Genomic DNA, 13,905 nt, shown 5'->3' on the forward strand with positions numbered 1-13,905 from the left:
CACAAAGCAAATTAAGTGAATGATTTTTACTTTTCAAGTGCTTAGTAAGATCTAAAAATGACAAAATGTATACAAGTGAAGCCAAACAGTCACAAAAACATACAAATCCCCTTCTTGTTATCTTAACATTCATTTAGTGAAGAATAGAAAAACCAGAGGTTTGAATTTTTTTTAAAGGTTCATAGGATTTCACAGACAGACCAGTTGGTTTAGGGATAGGAAAACTATTTTTAAATCTTTTGAAAAGAATCAATCTTAAAGGAGTGAGAACAAGTTCAACATAGATAAAACAAGCAAACCAAAAACCTAAATACCTTCTAGTTCAATATATTTAGACAGTATAGGAACAAAAAAAAATATTTTAGGTTTAAGAAATCATTTTTTAGTTCAAACTCAGTCCAAGAGGGCCATATAAGATCAAAACATATTACAGCCTCTAAAATTTCAATGATGTGCACAAAACAGACTTATTATCAAATGGAAACATAGACCCAAATTTCATTTTTAGGAAAAGACAATTCTTATTTGAGATCATTTGGTCTTTTCAAAGAGTGTTCACATCATTCAAGACAACATTTAGACTAGGTCTTAGCTTTTGATCAACAAACCAGAAAACAAAGACTATCTCTTAAGTTTTAGAAACAATTTTAGACAAAGACATTGGTAACCAACTATAAACCAACATTAATACCTACACCTTATTTAAATCTTTGTATCTAAGACCAATAACTCAAGCTGAGACCAAAACAAGCCAACACAAGACTAAAAGAAATACAGAATCCATAAAACAATAATGAAACACACAAAAAATGGAAAATAATGCCTCAGAATCTTCAACATAACAGTACCAACTCAAGCAAGTTCATGTCAAAGTCTACATTCTATCGGATAATCAATGTAACAGTAAACAAAACCAAACAAACAACCTACTTTATTTTAAACCTTGTTTTGACCTTAATACCTACTAGGTAATACTAAAAAAGACCTTTAACCTTCGTCATTTTAGTATTATAGCATAGTAACTTAACAAACTCAATAAAACAGTAACTAAGCAGCTTTTGAACAGACATAAACAACATTAAAACATACAAATAAGCTAGACTCTATGGAACAATAACTAAATCAACTTTAAACAATCATAAATGAGTTAAGCATATAAATAAACCAAAGCAGGGACGAAATAAACTAAAATAGAGTATTACCTTTTTGTAGGACAACCTAAAGATCAAATGGATTCAAACTCCAACTTCAAGCAAACAAAAACCTTTTTTTTTATCTTCAAAAATCCCCTTTCTAATACTTCCCTTTATATATATATATATATATATATATATATATATATATATATATATATATATATATATATATTGATTGAATATTTCTAGTATTTTATAGTATATTCATTGACTGCTTATGTATAGTGTATATATACAGTATATAATTTGGTATAGCTCTTAGATTTTTAGGTCTTATGCTCTTGAATTTCAAAAAAAGGCCCTCCCCTCTTCATCTTTCTCTTTCTATTTATAGACTTCACATTTAGGGAATCCTAGGAATGGAAAAATGGACACCTAGCCCTAGATTTTCCCCCCAAAACCCCCAGATTTTTTGTATCTCCCCTAAAATTTGAATTTCCAATAGATAAGACAACAAAAATAACAACTAATTGTACCCTAAAATCCACAAAAAATCTAATAAAAATCAGAAATACTAGGATAGTACGAATACAACAAATTTTGTACCACTCTAACCGTACAATTGTACCAAATAGTACAATGAAGATAAAATCCCCAAATTTACACCTTAACCGTGAAGCATCTAGGAAGTTTCCCTTAGATTCTTTATTTTAATGCATATGGTGCACAAGATGGCTAAGGGCTCTAGGCCCTGCCCATGGCATAAACACATAAACACATAAACAATCCGAGTAACAAACCTAGTAATTCAATTTAGGTATGAAAAAACGAAATTCGAATGAAAATAAACCTGAAAATCGTGAGTATTCATGATTGGGCATAAATGCCCTCAAGAATCTGGCCAAAAATGGCTGCAAATCGCCATGAATTAGTCGTGGTTAAGGAAACCCTAGAAATCGCGAATCGCCTGATGAAGGAGACGTGGGAGTCGGGTGGAATGACACGATAATGTGGCGGTGTGAAATTTGTTTTAACAAACTTCAGACCCCCCCCCCCCCCCCCTTTTTTTTTTTTAAAACATTAAACCTCCCTTAGTTTTAAAATAATAAATAGGAACCTCTCCCAAATTTAAATCAATTAGAAACTATCTCTTACAAATACGCGTATTACTAAGTAAAGTAATTATTTAGGCTAATTAAAATTTAAAACTCGCAAATTTAAAATATTAGCTTTAAAACAAGCCTAATATTGACATAGTTCCGAGGAATATTTTAAACGTGAAAAAATGCGGTCAAATGTTACACCTCGGATTTTCGCACATTAAAGTCGCATCATGAGTTAGTCGACGTAAGTTCAAAAAGAAATTATGTTGAGGATAAAAGGGATTTATTTTATTAATAAAAATGGTTGCAAGAGTCTATAAATAATATTAATAAGTGATGAAAGATTTGGAGGGTGAATGAATCAAAGAAGCATGAGTTTCGTCAAAAGTCGGCAAGTTGGGAATACGATAACTTGTACTTTTGGGTGACATTAGGAGTGCTCCACATGCTAAGAAAGTAATGATACGAAGTATTTGAATTGTATAATGGTATCTTGTTAAGTTTGGAAGTCAAACGAGTTGTAATACGAAAGTCGACAAAGGGCGTCGCAAGTTAAATTTGTAAATTTCACTGAAATTTGGGTCAGATGTCTCGGAGCATTTCCCTCAGTATACTTGGAGTTACGGGGTGATCCACCTATCAAATAGAAGGTATATGAGTCTAGTTTCCAGCGGATTTTACCGTTCATCAATATGACATCGGAGTAGAGAGATATTCACATTTCCGTCCAAGGATGTAAACTGTCACGGGACAGAAAAGCCCAAGGTCGGTGGCAACATAACTTTACTTATATAAAAACACCCCAAATCAGATTGGAACCTCATTTCTCTTCAAAGAACAAACCCTAAACACTCCCTATACTCTATCAAACATTTCTCCATCAATAATAAGCAAATCCAAAGGATAATCAAGTAACTTTAACGTAAGGAATCACGTGGTAATCGTAGAATCATTGTTTCTTCGTTGTTTCGCTTTTCGAAAGAAATCTTCAACTTGAAGAAATCTCTGTTTTGGATTGATTCTGGGAATCTAAGGTATGTTTTATCCTCTTAATCATCTCCTTATGATTCTCCAAGTATTTAATCTAAGACATTTGGAGGAAATCCCATGTATATGAACCATATGAACTAGTATTGATGAAATTGATTGGTTGAGCTGATTTATGTGGTTTAAATGTATTTTCTTGGAGCTGTGAAGGTATGGATGGATTGATAAGGAAGATTAGGATTAAAGGAGAAGAAATATGGTAGTCTTGAATGAAGAAATTGAACTATAAATGACCCTACGAACTTACGCCCGCAAGTTGTTCGACGAAATGTCTCATTGAGTATTTCCATAAGCTATGAACTTGGAATTGATCCCATATTGGTCGTATGATGTATAAAATCATTCATAAGACGTTCGAGGACTCGAGAAAATGTATATAACTCCATCGATGAGGTATGTAGGACTTTCTATTCTCTTTGTGGCATGACTAGATTTCAAATGACCTTTCATTGCAAAGTTATTCCGCTAACTTGGATCGATCGCGTTTCATGATAATTGAGCTGACACATACTCATCTATGACTTGTACCAAATTATGTTCCACATCTCCTTTTGGCTATCGATTAAAAGACTTTCCGTTCAACTTGTGTCGATTATGTCCCAAAATGGTTAAGCTTACCCTCTTCTCATGAATAGCTTGTATTGAAGTACTTTTCACATTTCGTATCTCTCTTGTTTATCGAATGAAGAATGATATTAGTTATGGTGCTCTTCACATCGAAGTTGAGTTGATTGTACTTCCTTTAATTGAGTTAATCCTTATCTTCTTGTCTATTGCTCCAAAGTGACGAACCTCTCGTTAGCACACTCTTTCCGATAAAAGTTGTGTCGATCATATTTCATAAGAGTTTGGCTAACTTTGGCTTCATGAATAATTCATAACAAAATGTTTCCTTGTACTTTTACTTCTTTGGCCTAATGATCAAATAATGATAAACGTAGCGATAATAGTGATAGTCGGAGGATAACGACGATAGATCACTCCAACTCTTTCCATGATATTTCTTCTGAGGTTAGTCTTTCATTGCACTTATATATATGTATTTATTTTTATTACCGAGCCACGCTATAGTCGGCTGGGTAGGCACTTATATGTGCACTTAGACATGTTTCTTTCTTTACCGAGCGTGTTGTAGGTGGCCGGGTAGGCACCTAGATGTATTTCTTTCTTTACCGAGCCGAGTTGTAGGCAGCTGGGTAGGTACGTAGCTGTGCATTGCCACTGATCAGTTGGGCAGAGATGATGTTATGATGATGAGCTCACCCCACAGAGGGATTTATTATTGTTATATGATATGATATATGCCTCCACAGTGAGGAATGATTTTACGGGCATGCATTTACATTTATGTCATGATTATGGTCGCCCTCAGTGGCCTCGTTCAGAGTTTTGGGTTGTCTCTACATCTTTTCCCAAGTTATCTGTATCTCTTATGCTTATGTTATGTTTATGCTTACTGCCTTACATACTTGGTACATCTTTCGTATTGACGCATTTTGTGCGCTGTGATAATGCCCACAGGAATGGTAGATGGATTGTTGTACCTTTCTCAGCAGGATACCAAAGTTCAGCAGGGCTGTTCGCACTCCATTCCCCGGAGTTTCTGGTTAGAGTCATTAAATAGGATGCGTGCATATATATAGAGAGAGAGTATGGCTATGGGTACGTCGGGGCCACTGTCCCGACCAGTTGATGCATATTAGTGCTCTTAGAGGCTTACAGACTATCAGTCAGTGTACAGGTATTGTGTTTGGCCTTGACGGCCTTCTGACTAGTTGTCTTTCTTGGTTGTGGCATTGTTGGCCCTTGTAATGCATATATGTGTTGTTGGGCCTTTTCTGCTTGCAGGTTGTTATGATATACATCTTACTATTGTTATTCAGTGGCCTCGTCGGCCTATGATTCACGTTACACAGTTTAGATATCACAGTTGGTTCACTCAGCCCTTCGGGTGCCGGCCACACCCCCAAGTTTGGGGTGTGACACAAAATGAGCCGTAATTAATACGTTGTTTAAATGAACAATTTTCCCGGACTAGACAGAGCGGGATGAAAGTAAATAACTCGCATTTCTTATATTTGTCAATTTTTCAGGAATAATAATTAAATGTCATTTTTGCAATTTTCTCGGGATTTTTGAAATTTTAAAATTGAAAGGAAGTATCCTTACTCCGTCTTTGACTTGGGAAATTTGAAAAATTAAAATACGCATCTTATGATATGAAAATTAGGTGTCAACACTCCTAAGTGGATTTTTATACTATATTTGGCACTGAACAAGAGACTCTATACCAGAGATAGACTGAAGAAATGGGGGATAACTGAACAAATTGTTTGTCCCTTATGTGCTACAAAAAATGAGACAGTGGAGCACTTGTTTTTCAAATGCAACTATTCAGCATGGGTCTAGGAGAAAATATTAGAGCGGCAAGGCTATCATTGACATGCAATGGAGTGGAATGATGAAGTAAGGTGGATGACTACACACATAAATGGAAAAGCAACTCAATCTCAAATCTTCAGACTAATAGCTGCAGGTTGTGTTTATTTCCTATGGTAACAGAGGAACAACCGAGTTTTTCAAAGCAAACAGAGGGATCCTGGTGCAATCATCAAGATAATTGCTCAAGAGCTAATGGTGAGAGGAAGTATGCAATCAAGACTGGCAAGCCAACTAGCCCGAATGGATTACTCTACTTCTTAGTTTATTTGTTTGTGTGGTTTATTTGTTACTATAGTGAAGCAGGACCATGGGACGTTGTCCATGCGCCGGTCTCTTCTAAGCTCTGTACTTAACGCTTATTTGGTTAAATAAAATCTTTATTTACCAAAAAAAAAAAAAAAAAAAACTACTCCCTCCAATTTCTCTTATTCTATAATACCTTAAGAAAAACATTAATTAAGGGGCTCGTTTGGTAGCTAGTTAGAGTTACGCAGATATTAGTAATACATAGATTAGTTATGAGGGAATTTATATATTATTTTATGTTACGCCCCGTATTTTTATACATTGGAACAACCCGGATGAACTATGATAATTTAAGGCCAAGATTATTCCGGGATTTGAAGTCGGGACTTTTGATCATTTGATTTTATTTTGAGATATAAGTTATATATGAAATTGACGGCATTGAACACTTAGGAAAAATTGGGACCAAAATCTATAATATTGGAATTTAAAATGTTGTACAAGAATGCCATGGTGGCCATGTAAATGGGATTGGACCCACACATTGTGTGGCCAAATTTAATTGGTCCAACACATTAAGTGGGCCAAAGTTAATATAGACATTTTGTGGGACTAAATAGATGACTAAGTAGTCATCTTCTCTCATTTTTCAACACTTACAAAATATCAAATATTGAGAGCTCCACCTCCCCCCACTGTTTTCGGCCAAGGCAAGAGCAAATCAACCCCCATTTTTAGCTTCTCTAAAATTGATTCCTTGGTGTAGATCAACTATATTGAAGTCCCTAAGTAGCGTGGAAGAGTTGTTTGAGTCATCCAACCACTAGTTGTGCCCAATTTCAAACCCTAACTATTGAAGGAAGTGAATAACAAAGGTAAGATTTCATCTTGTTTATGTACTGTGAATCTTGTATGCCTATAGTAGTAGGTTAAAAAGGATGAATATCATGAAATATAGTGTGTTGGAAGTGAGTTAGGTGTGTGGTGCTTGAGCCGTGTAAATGGGTGTTTGTTGTGTTGTGTTGAAATTATGAATTAATGCCTAGTTAGTTTATTATGATCATTGTAGGGTGAAGAACGATTGAGAATCATCCATATATGTACGTTTGTAGTGTTGGACGAAACGGGTCACATTATATGACAATGGACGAATTAATATCGCTTAATGTTTTAGTCGTCGTCGTTGTGAATTCTATGTTGGAAATAAACGTTTATTAACTCAAATTGATATTGTGATTGTTGCGGACTGATTTGGGTGCTATTGTACATTTAATGTGAATTATTTATTGATGAGAATAGCTTTGTTAGAATGTGAATTTTTGGGTACAACTCATGGTTTGGAAATGAGGAGCATGATATAGGGGTGTCTCGGGTTGGGGGCTGAATTCGGCTGAATTGGAGAAAAAATTTGGGTTGTTGGGAATGTTGTATGAATTTCTTAGAATGTCTTTAAATATTGTTAGTATGTGGGCGTATAAGCGTCGATTTTGGCTTGAAGGTAAGCCGTCGAAACAAATAATTGGAAAGTTGTGGGAAGATGTAAAAGAAAGCTATAAATGTTGTTTTGCCCTTCGAATTGGTTATCGATGTTACTAGGATGGTTATTGTGGTTGTTGTTGTTGATTTTGAGCGAGTTAAATTCTCGGGGTAGCCTATTTACAGGGGAAATGCTGCCCGGATTTCTGTAGAATTAAGGGCGAAATTGGAATTTAATGCCCAAAAAGTCTTTAGCTAATGTTTGGCATTTTATGGCTTGTTTGTAGACCTTGGGCAGCCCGAATCATAGGTTGGACTTAGCTTGAGTTGGATCATATTGGAGAGCGTTTGAGGTATGTAAAGCAATCTTCCTTCTTTTGGCATGCCTTAGTTTCACATAGGCTAGATTAGAGCTTTAAGGGAATTCCAAATTCGAGATCTGAGCATGTTATGATCCATATATATATTCTTTGGCACTCTTATGTATGTTTTTATGAAATATGAACCATGATGTATTTGAAGTAATCGCTTTCCGAAATTCGCATAGAAAATGTTCACTTTAAGGAATTTTGTAATCTCTGAATGCCATATTTTTCGCATAGAGGCTCGGATCGCTCCAATAATTTTTATAGGAGTTTGCTTGATGTATAATGGGTATGTTTTTCATAGGCGGGCTCAGTTCGGGTCTATACTCGTCCGTGGGTCCCGCGACGCCCTTTTTGTAAATTCGACAACTTTGAATCAAAAAGTGATAATTATTATTCCGATTTCGAATATGACTATTTTACTTATCCTCCGGATTTATAATAATGATTTTATGCATATGATTCCTCACTACTCCGCTCGTGCCTACTATGATATCGTTCGCCGGTTCCCGGGCCGGTTCTGTTGTCGTGCGCTTTTTGATACATTCCGGTGTTATGCTGTGTTTATGGTTCACCGTGCTCCTCGCTCGAGGGCCGGGTTCCACTTATGTTTGGCGTTATGCTGTGTTTGGCGTTATGCTGTGTTGTGATGTGTGACGGGGATTCAGAGATTTGAAACTTTCTGGTGTTATGCTGTGTTGTGGCGCCATCGACAGGCGGGCGACCACATTTTCCAGTGCCCTATGCATAATTTATACTTTGGAAATAAACATTTTGATATGTATTATTTTCTATATATCTGATTTGATTATTATTCAGATTTAATTCTGTACCTTCTGCTTTGCATACTCAGTACATATTTCGTACTGACCCCCTTCTCCGGGGACTGCGTTTCATGCCCGCAGGTATAGACGCACAGCCTGGTGATCCACCTGTTTAGGACACCCTTTCTGCTATTCGGAGTGCTCCTCTTTTTCCGGAGCTTATACTTTTGGTATATATATTTATTAGTGCATTTGTATATATTCGTTCATGGGTACGGCGGGGCCCTGTCCCGTCATATGATTCTGTCGGTCTGTTTAGAGGTCTGTGGACATGTTTGTGGGTTAGGGTCTTTCTGTATGGATGTATGTACATGTCGTTTGGGCGATCCCATACGCCGAGGCGGCCGGTCCGCATATGTTGTTTGGGCGATCCTATACGCCGAGGCAGCCGGTCCGCATATGTTTATATATTGCTTGGTTAGCCCTGTGTGGCTTTTGTTGGTATTTTCTGCGTGCAGGGTATATTGGATAATCCGTAAAACAAAGGAAACTCTGCCGAAATTTTCTGGAAATTACCTAAATTTGAAATAAAGTCTTGTCGGCTTCCGCCATATACTAGAATGAGTTGATAGAATTTGAGATAATATTTGATAGATGGGTTCGGGTGCCCAGATCGGGCACTAGTCACGGCCTACGGGGTTGGGTCGTGACATTTTATGTATAGATTAGTTATTCAGGGTTTAGTTATTCATCTTTTAGTTATTCCATTTTCTATCCTGTATAAAATAGTACATAAATTTTCTCATAATTTTGCGGGTTTTTAAATTGCAAACCAAACACTGTATTAATTTTGTACATGAATAACTTACCTCCTAACTAGCTACCAAATGTGGTACTCCCTTTGTCCCAAATTATATGACACTCTTTCCGTTTTAACCAGTCCCAAAAAGAATGTCATCTTTTTGTATTTAGTAACAATTGATCAACTTTAAATGTACTTGTTTTACATTTAATGAAATGATTTCTAGCCACAGAAATTTCTATAGTTTGTTTTACACCACAAGTTTCAAAAATCTTCCTTTATTTCTTAAACTTCGTGTTCAGTCAAACACCTTACATATAAAATGGGACGGGGGGAATATTACTTATGTAGGATTTGATACCTGCATAACTCACCTCCAAACCAGCTACCAAACAACCCCTTATAGTTTTTATTTTTCCATATTCTATGCTGTCCTTACTAACTATGCTTTAAAAATTTAAATTTGACTACTAATACTTCAATAAATCTGAAAAATGCCCTCTTCCTTGTGTGTTTATTGAGTACTATTGTGGTGTATGTATACAGTAGAGATCTAGTCGAACCCCAAACACTCCAGCCTCCAGGTAACCCAACTTGGGTGATTGCTTAATTTTTAAAAAAGAACTAACATAAGTTTCATGGTTGTGGTGGTTTCAATCCCCTTCATTATATTTTGAATGTTAATTTACAGTTTAGGGTCTACCTAACCCCATAACAATGATGACTTTTGAACGAATATAAGATTTGAAACGTATGGGTTTCTATACAAGGATTTCAAGTTGAATTCCCATGAACCCATAAACTATGTTCTAAATCCGACACTAATTACAATGGAACTGTGTATTAGTAGAACAACAACGACTTTGAGAAAATAAAAGCAAAGCTACAAGTATTACAATCTTCATTAATAAAATTGAGGAACATATTATTAATCAAGCATCGGATTAAACCAAAACCGTATAACCAACAACTAATGCTACTACATCTCAATCTCAAACAAATTGGAAAAACCGTACAACCAACGATGAATCTTATTATTTGGGCATTTCCATTCAAAGATAGAAACAAATACAAAAACATAAACCTGGTGAAAGGAGAAGGAGAACAGCATAGATTGAGCTGACATTTCACCATTTCAAGTCAAACATCAAAATTCTTCATCGTTTCTAGGATTTGTGGCAACTAAATATAGATCTTCTTGTTTCGCTCCAGTGACACCATGTGCTTCAGTCATATCCAAATCTTTCGGATTAGTTTCATATGGGAGTTCCCAGTCAAAGTGATAGAGTAACTGAGCCAGAGGATGTGCAACATTAGCTAAACCAAATAGCATTCCTGGACACATTCTTTTTCCTGCACCAAATGGAATAAACTCGAAGTTATTTCCCATAAAATCAATAGAAGAGTTCTCAAATCTCTCTGGTATAAAACTTTCAGGATCATCCCAACTTCCTGGATCTCTACCAAGAGCCCATGCATTAACTAGTATCCTAGTCTTAACAGGTATGGTGTATCCATCAATATCTATTTGCTCGCTACATTCTCTAGATCCTATGAAAGGACCAGGATGTAGCCTTAATGTTTCCTTAATTACTAACTTTAGGTATGTCAATTTTTCAAGATCTTCTTCATCATAATTCTTCTTTCCGTTCAAGACTCGTCTCACTTCACTTTGGGCCTTGGCCATAACATTTGGCCTCTTCATGATTTCTGACAATGCCCAAATAATCATTGTAGATGAAGATTCACTTCCAGCAAGAAAGATGTCCTACATAAACAAATAAGTAAATTAAGTTAACAGATGTCCTACACAAACAAAAGAAGGGAAACACAGTATATGAGGTGGAAGCAAATTAAACTTACAAAAAGAACAGCTTTTAAATGGACATTTGTGATTGGAAATTGAAGTTCAGCATTATCCTTAATCCTTAGAAAAACATCAACCAAATCCTCATCACCGAAGCGACCATTTCCCAGGTTGTTCCCAGCTGCTTTATTTTTAGTATGCCCATTGATGATGTCCTCCATTAATGCATCAATCTTCTTATGCGCTTTCACCATTCTCGATTTCTCACCACTTATGTTGTGAAGTAACTTCCATGATGGGAACAAATCAGCTACAAAAAATCCTCCTGATAATAACATTACTTCCTTCAATACTGTTATAAACTCGTCTCGATCTTTGCATACTTTCCCGAATGCTGCTCTACAAATGACAGAGTTCACACACCAAAAAACTTTTTCTGACATATTGATCACCGTAGAAGTACTAGAACCGGACATGGAATTACGAATTGATGAAATGAGAGTTGAAAGCTCATCTCCTCGAATTGCGCTAAATGACTTGACCATCCTAGCACTAAGAAGTTCAACAATACAAATTTTACGCATTTGTCTCCAGTAGTCACCATATGGGCTAAATGTAATGCCTTTATTATTGTAAAGTAGGATGTTTGTGGATGTATATTCTGGCCTACTAGCAAAGACAGGGTCATGAGTTTTTAGAACTTGTTTTGCAAAACTAGGAGATGATATGACTACTGTAGGAACTTGCCCAAGTTGCAAGTACATAACAGGCCCATACTTTTGGGCTAAATTTCTAAGAATGCGATGTGGAACTTCAGCTCCCATCAAGTGATGCAGACTTCCAATAAGGGGAAGTCTCCATGGGCCTGGAGGCAATCTAATTTGTTTTTGGTTTTTTGTTTTTGATTTTCCCCAATGTCTCACTAGAATAATAAAGAGGGAGGAGAACAAAAGCAATGAAATTAAATTGCTGGAAAGAGAGGAGTAAATCTCCATTGAATAGTAAGGGAAAGAAAAGAAGAATTAAGCTTATGGTGGATAATGCTCTTAATAATTTTAGCTGCTTTTATAGTGACAATACACCCAAATCACCTATTATTAAACAAGCCGTAATCTTCTCTTTTTTGGTGCTATATAATATAATACCACCACGTACGTGGTCATGTGGTAAAGGGATTAACCACATGGTCAATTATTTTAAGTATCTCCTACATTCACACGCAGTACACGCACACTTCATCAGTTATTATTATTATTATTATTATTTTTGGACGACAAGATTCATATATTTATGTAAAATTGTAAACCAATTGGTTCTCTCCCCGAGTGTCACATGACTCACATGTATGACTTCCATGAATATACTAGGTGTAAGATGATCAGAGTCTACAGATTGTTAGTATTAAATTTACTATTCCCATGCCCCAATTCTGTATAAATAAAGAAATTTGTAGTCTTATGCTATAATTTGGAGACTAGTGCATGAATTATGTTCTGTAATTTTGAATAAATATTCTAACGATAATTAGGCCAAATACCTAGATAATCTCTAAAAGTTAGCGCCATACGTCAATTGCATACCTTAACTTTCCTAGTTAAAAAACACTTCTATTTGACAAAGATATATGTCTTGGAGTAGCAATATAATAGTGTTTTTTTTTTTCAGATTTTCGACTGCATACCGTCGAGAAAACGCAAAAAAAAAAAAGCAGAATATTGAGCGGACTGACGACAATTCGTCAAAGATGTGCAAGTATGTACTAGGATAAGGATCTATTCGACCATTTCCCGATTTCTTTTTAAATAAATATTTGGATGGGTAGTCGTCTATGTTGTGATTAAAAATATTTGCAAATTATATTTATTTTATTGTGCGAGCATTGCCCGTTGGCCGTCATAATGTCTGTCGGAAATGTTACCAATGGCTTGCTGTTGAAAAAATTTCCACCGGGTAATCTCCGGAGGAGCTAAGTCTTTTCACTAAGTGCTTTGACCGTTGGAAAGAAGATGAACCCTCTAATATGGTGTCTCTTTGCAAGAAGAGACTCAACCGGGCACACCATACTCTTCAGAGATGAGGAAATTTCAGTAATGTACAATTTAGCACACAAAATTACATTTGGGTAGCCATATTTTTAAATTACAAACCTATGACCCAACAAATTATGACTGCATCTTGTATATACAACATTATACAACAATATACAACTTTATACACCTACTGTAAATAATGTATAAACCTTGTATAAAAATGTATAATAACGTATAAAAGGTGTTTATACACACTTTACAGTGTTATACAGTGTTTATACAGTGTTAAAAGTGTAACATAGTGTATGTGTTTTATATACACTTTACCCTTAAAAAAACACCAACATTAGAAAGAGATTTGGAAAGAAAAAATAGCATCTTGGAGTTTGACATGGGGGGAAAGAAGGGGGGGGGGGGGGGGGGGGGAGGGGATGGCTATCTCGGTTAATAAGTTTTTAAAAAAAATGGGATGAAGGCTTAAAAATGTAAGAAAAAAAAACTATGGGCATTTCGGGTAAATACTTTACCCAAAATGCCATAGCGTGTTATTTTCCCTTCAGGGATTGTGTCTTGTCCATTTTCATAGTGAATTTCTTGTTTATCCACCTAGAAAGCGAGAGCTCGAGGCAGTAGGAAAGGAGAATCAACAAGATAGGATGCTCTGTCCCAACTATCAAGAGTAGAAAG

The 13,905-nt window shown here is 35.9% G+C and overlaps 1 protein-coding gene across 1 annotated transcript; it reads right to left on the reverse strand.

Moving 5' to 3' along the window:
* Positions 1 to 10,344: 10,344 nt before the first annotated feature.
* LOC132611958 (premnaspirodiene oxygenase-like) lies at positions 10,345 to 12,183 on the reverse strand. Its single transcript, XM_060326334.1, has 2 exons — positions 11,245 to 12,183; positions 10,345 to 11,149 (listed from the first exon to the last, which is right to left on the reverse strand). Exons 1-2 carry the CDS (start codon positions 12,181 to 12,183, stop codon positions 10,529 to 10,531), a joined length of 1,560 nt encoding a protein of 519 aa, XP_060182317.1. The 3' UTR covers positions 10,345 to 10,528.
* Between the last annotated feature and the right edge of the window lie 1,722 nt (positions 12,184 to 13,905).

The sequence above is a fragment of the Lycium barbarum genome, chromosome 1 (assembly GCF_019175385.1).
Source record: "Lycium barbarum isolate Lr01 chromosome 1, ASM1917538v2, whole genome shotgun sequence".
Classification (NCBI taxonomy): domain Eukaryota; kingdom Viridiplantae; phylum Streptophyta; class Magnoliopsida; order Solanales; family Solanaceae; genus Lycium; species Lycium barbarum.

Coding starts and splice junctions, on each gene's coding strand:
- LOC132611958 (XM_060326334.1), bottom strand. CDS start 12,183: ATGGAGATTTACTCCTCTCTTTCCAGCAATTTAATTTCATTGCTTTTG. Junction 11,150..11,244: donor ATTTAAAAGCTGTTCTTTTT/GTAAGTTTAATT, acceptor TTGTTTATGTAG/GACATCTTTCTTGCTGGAAG.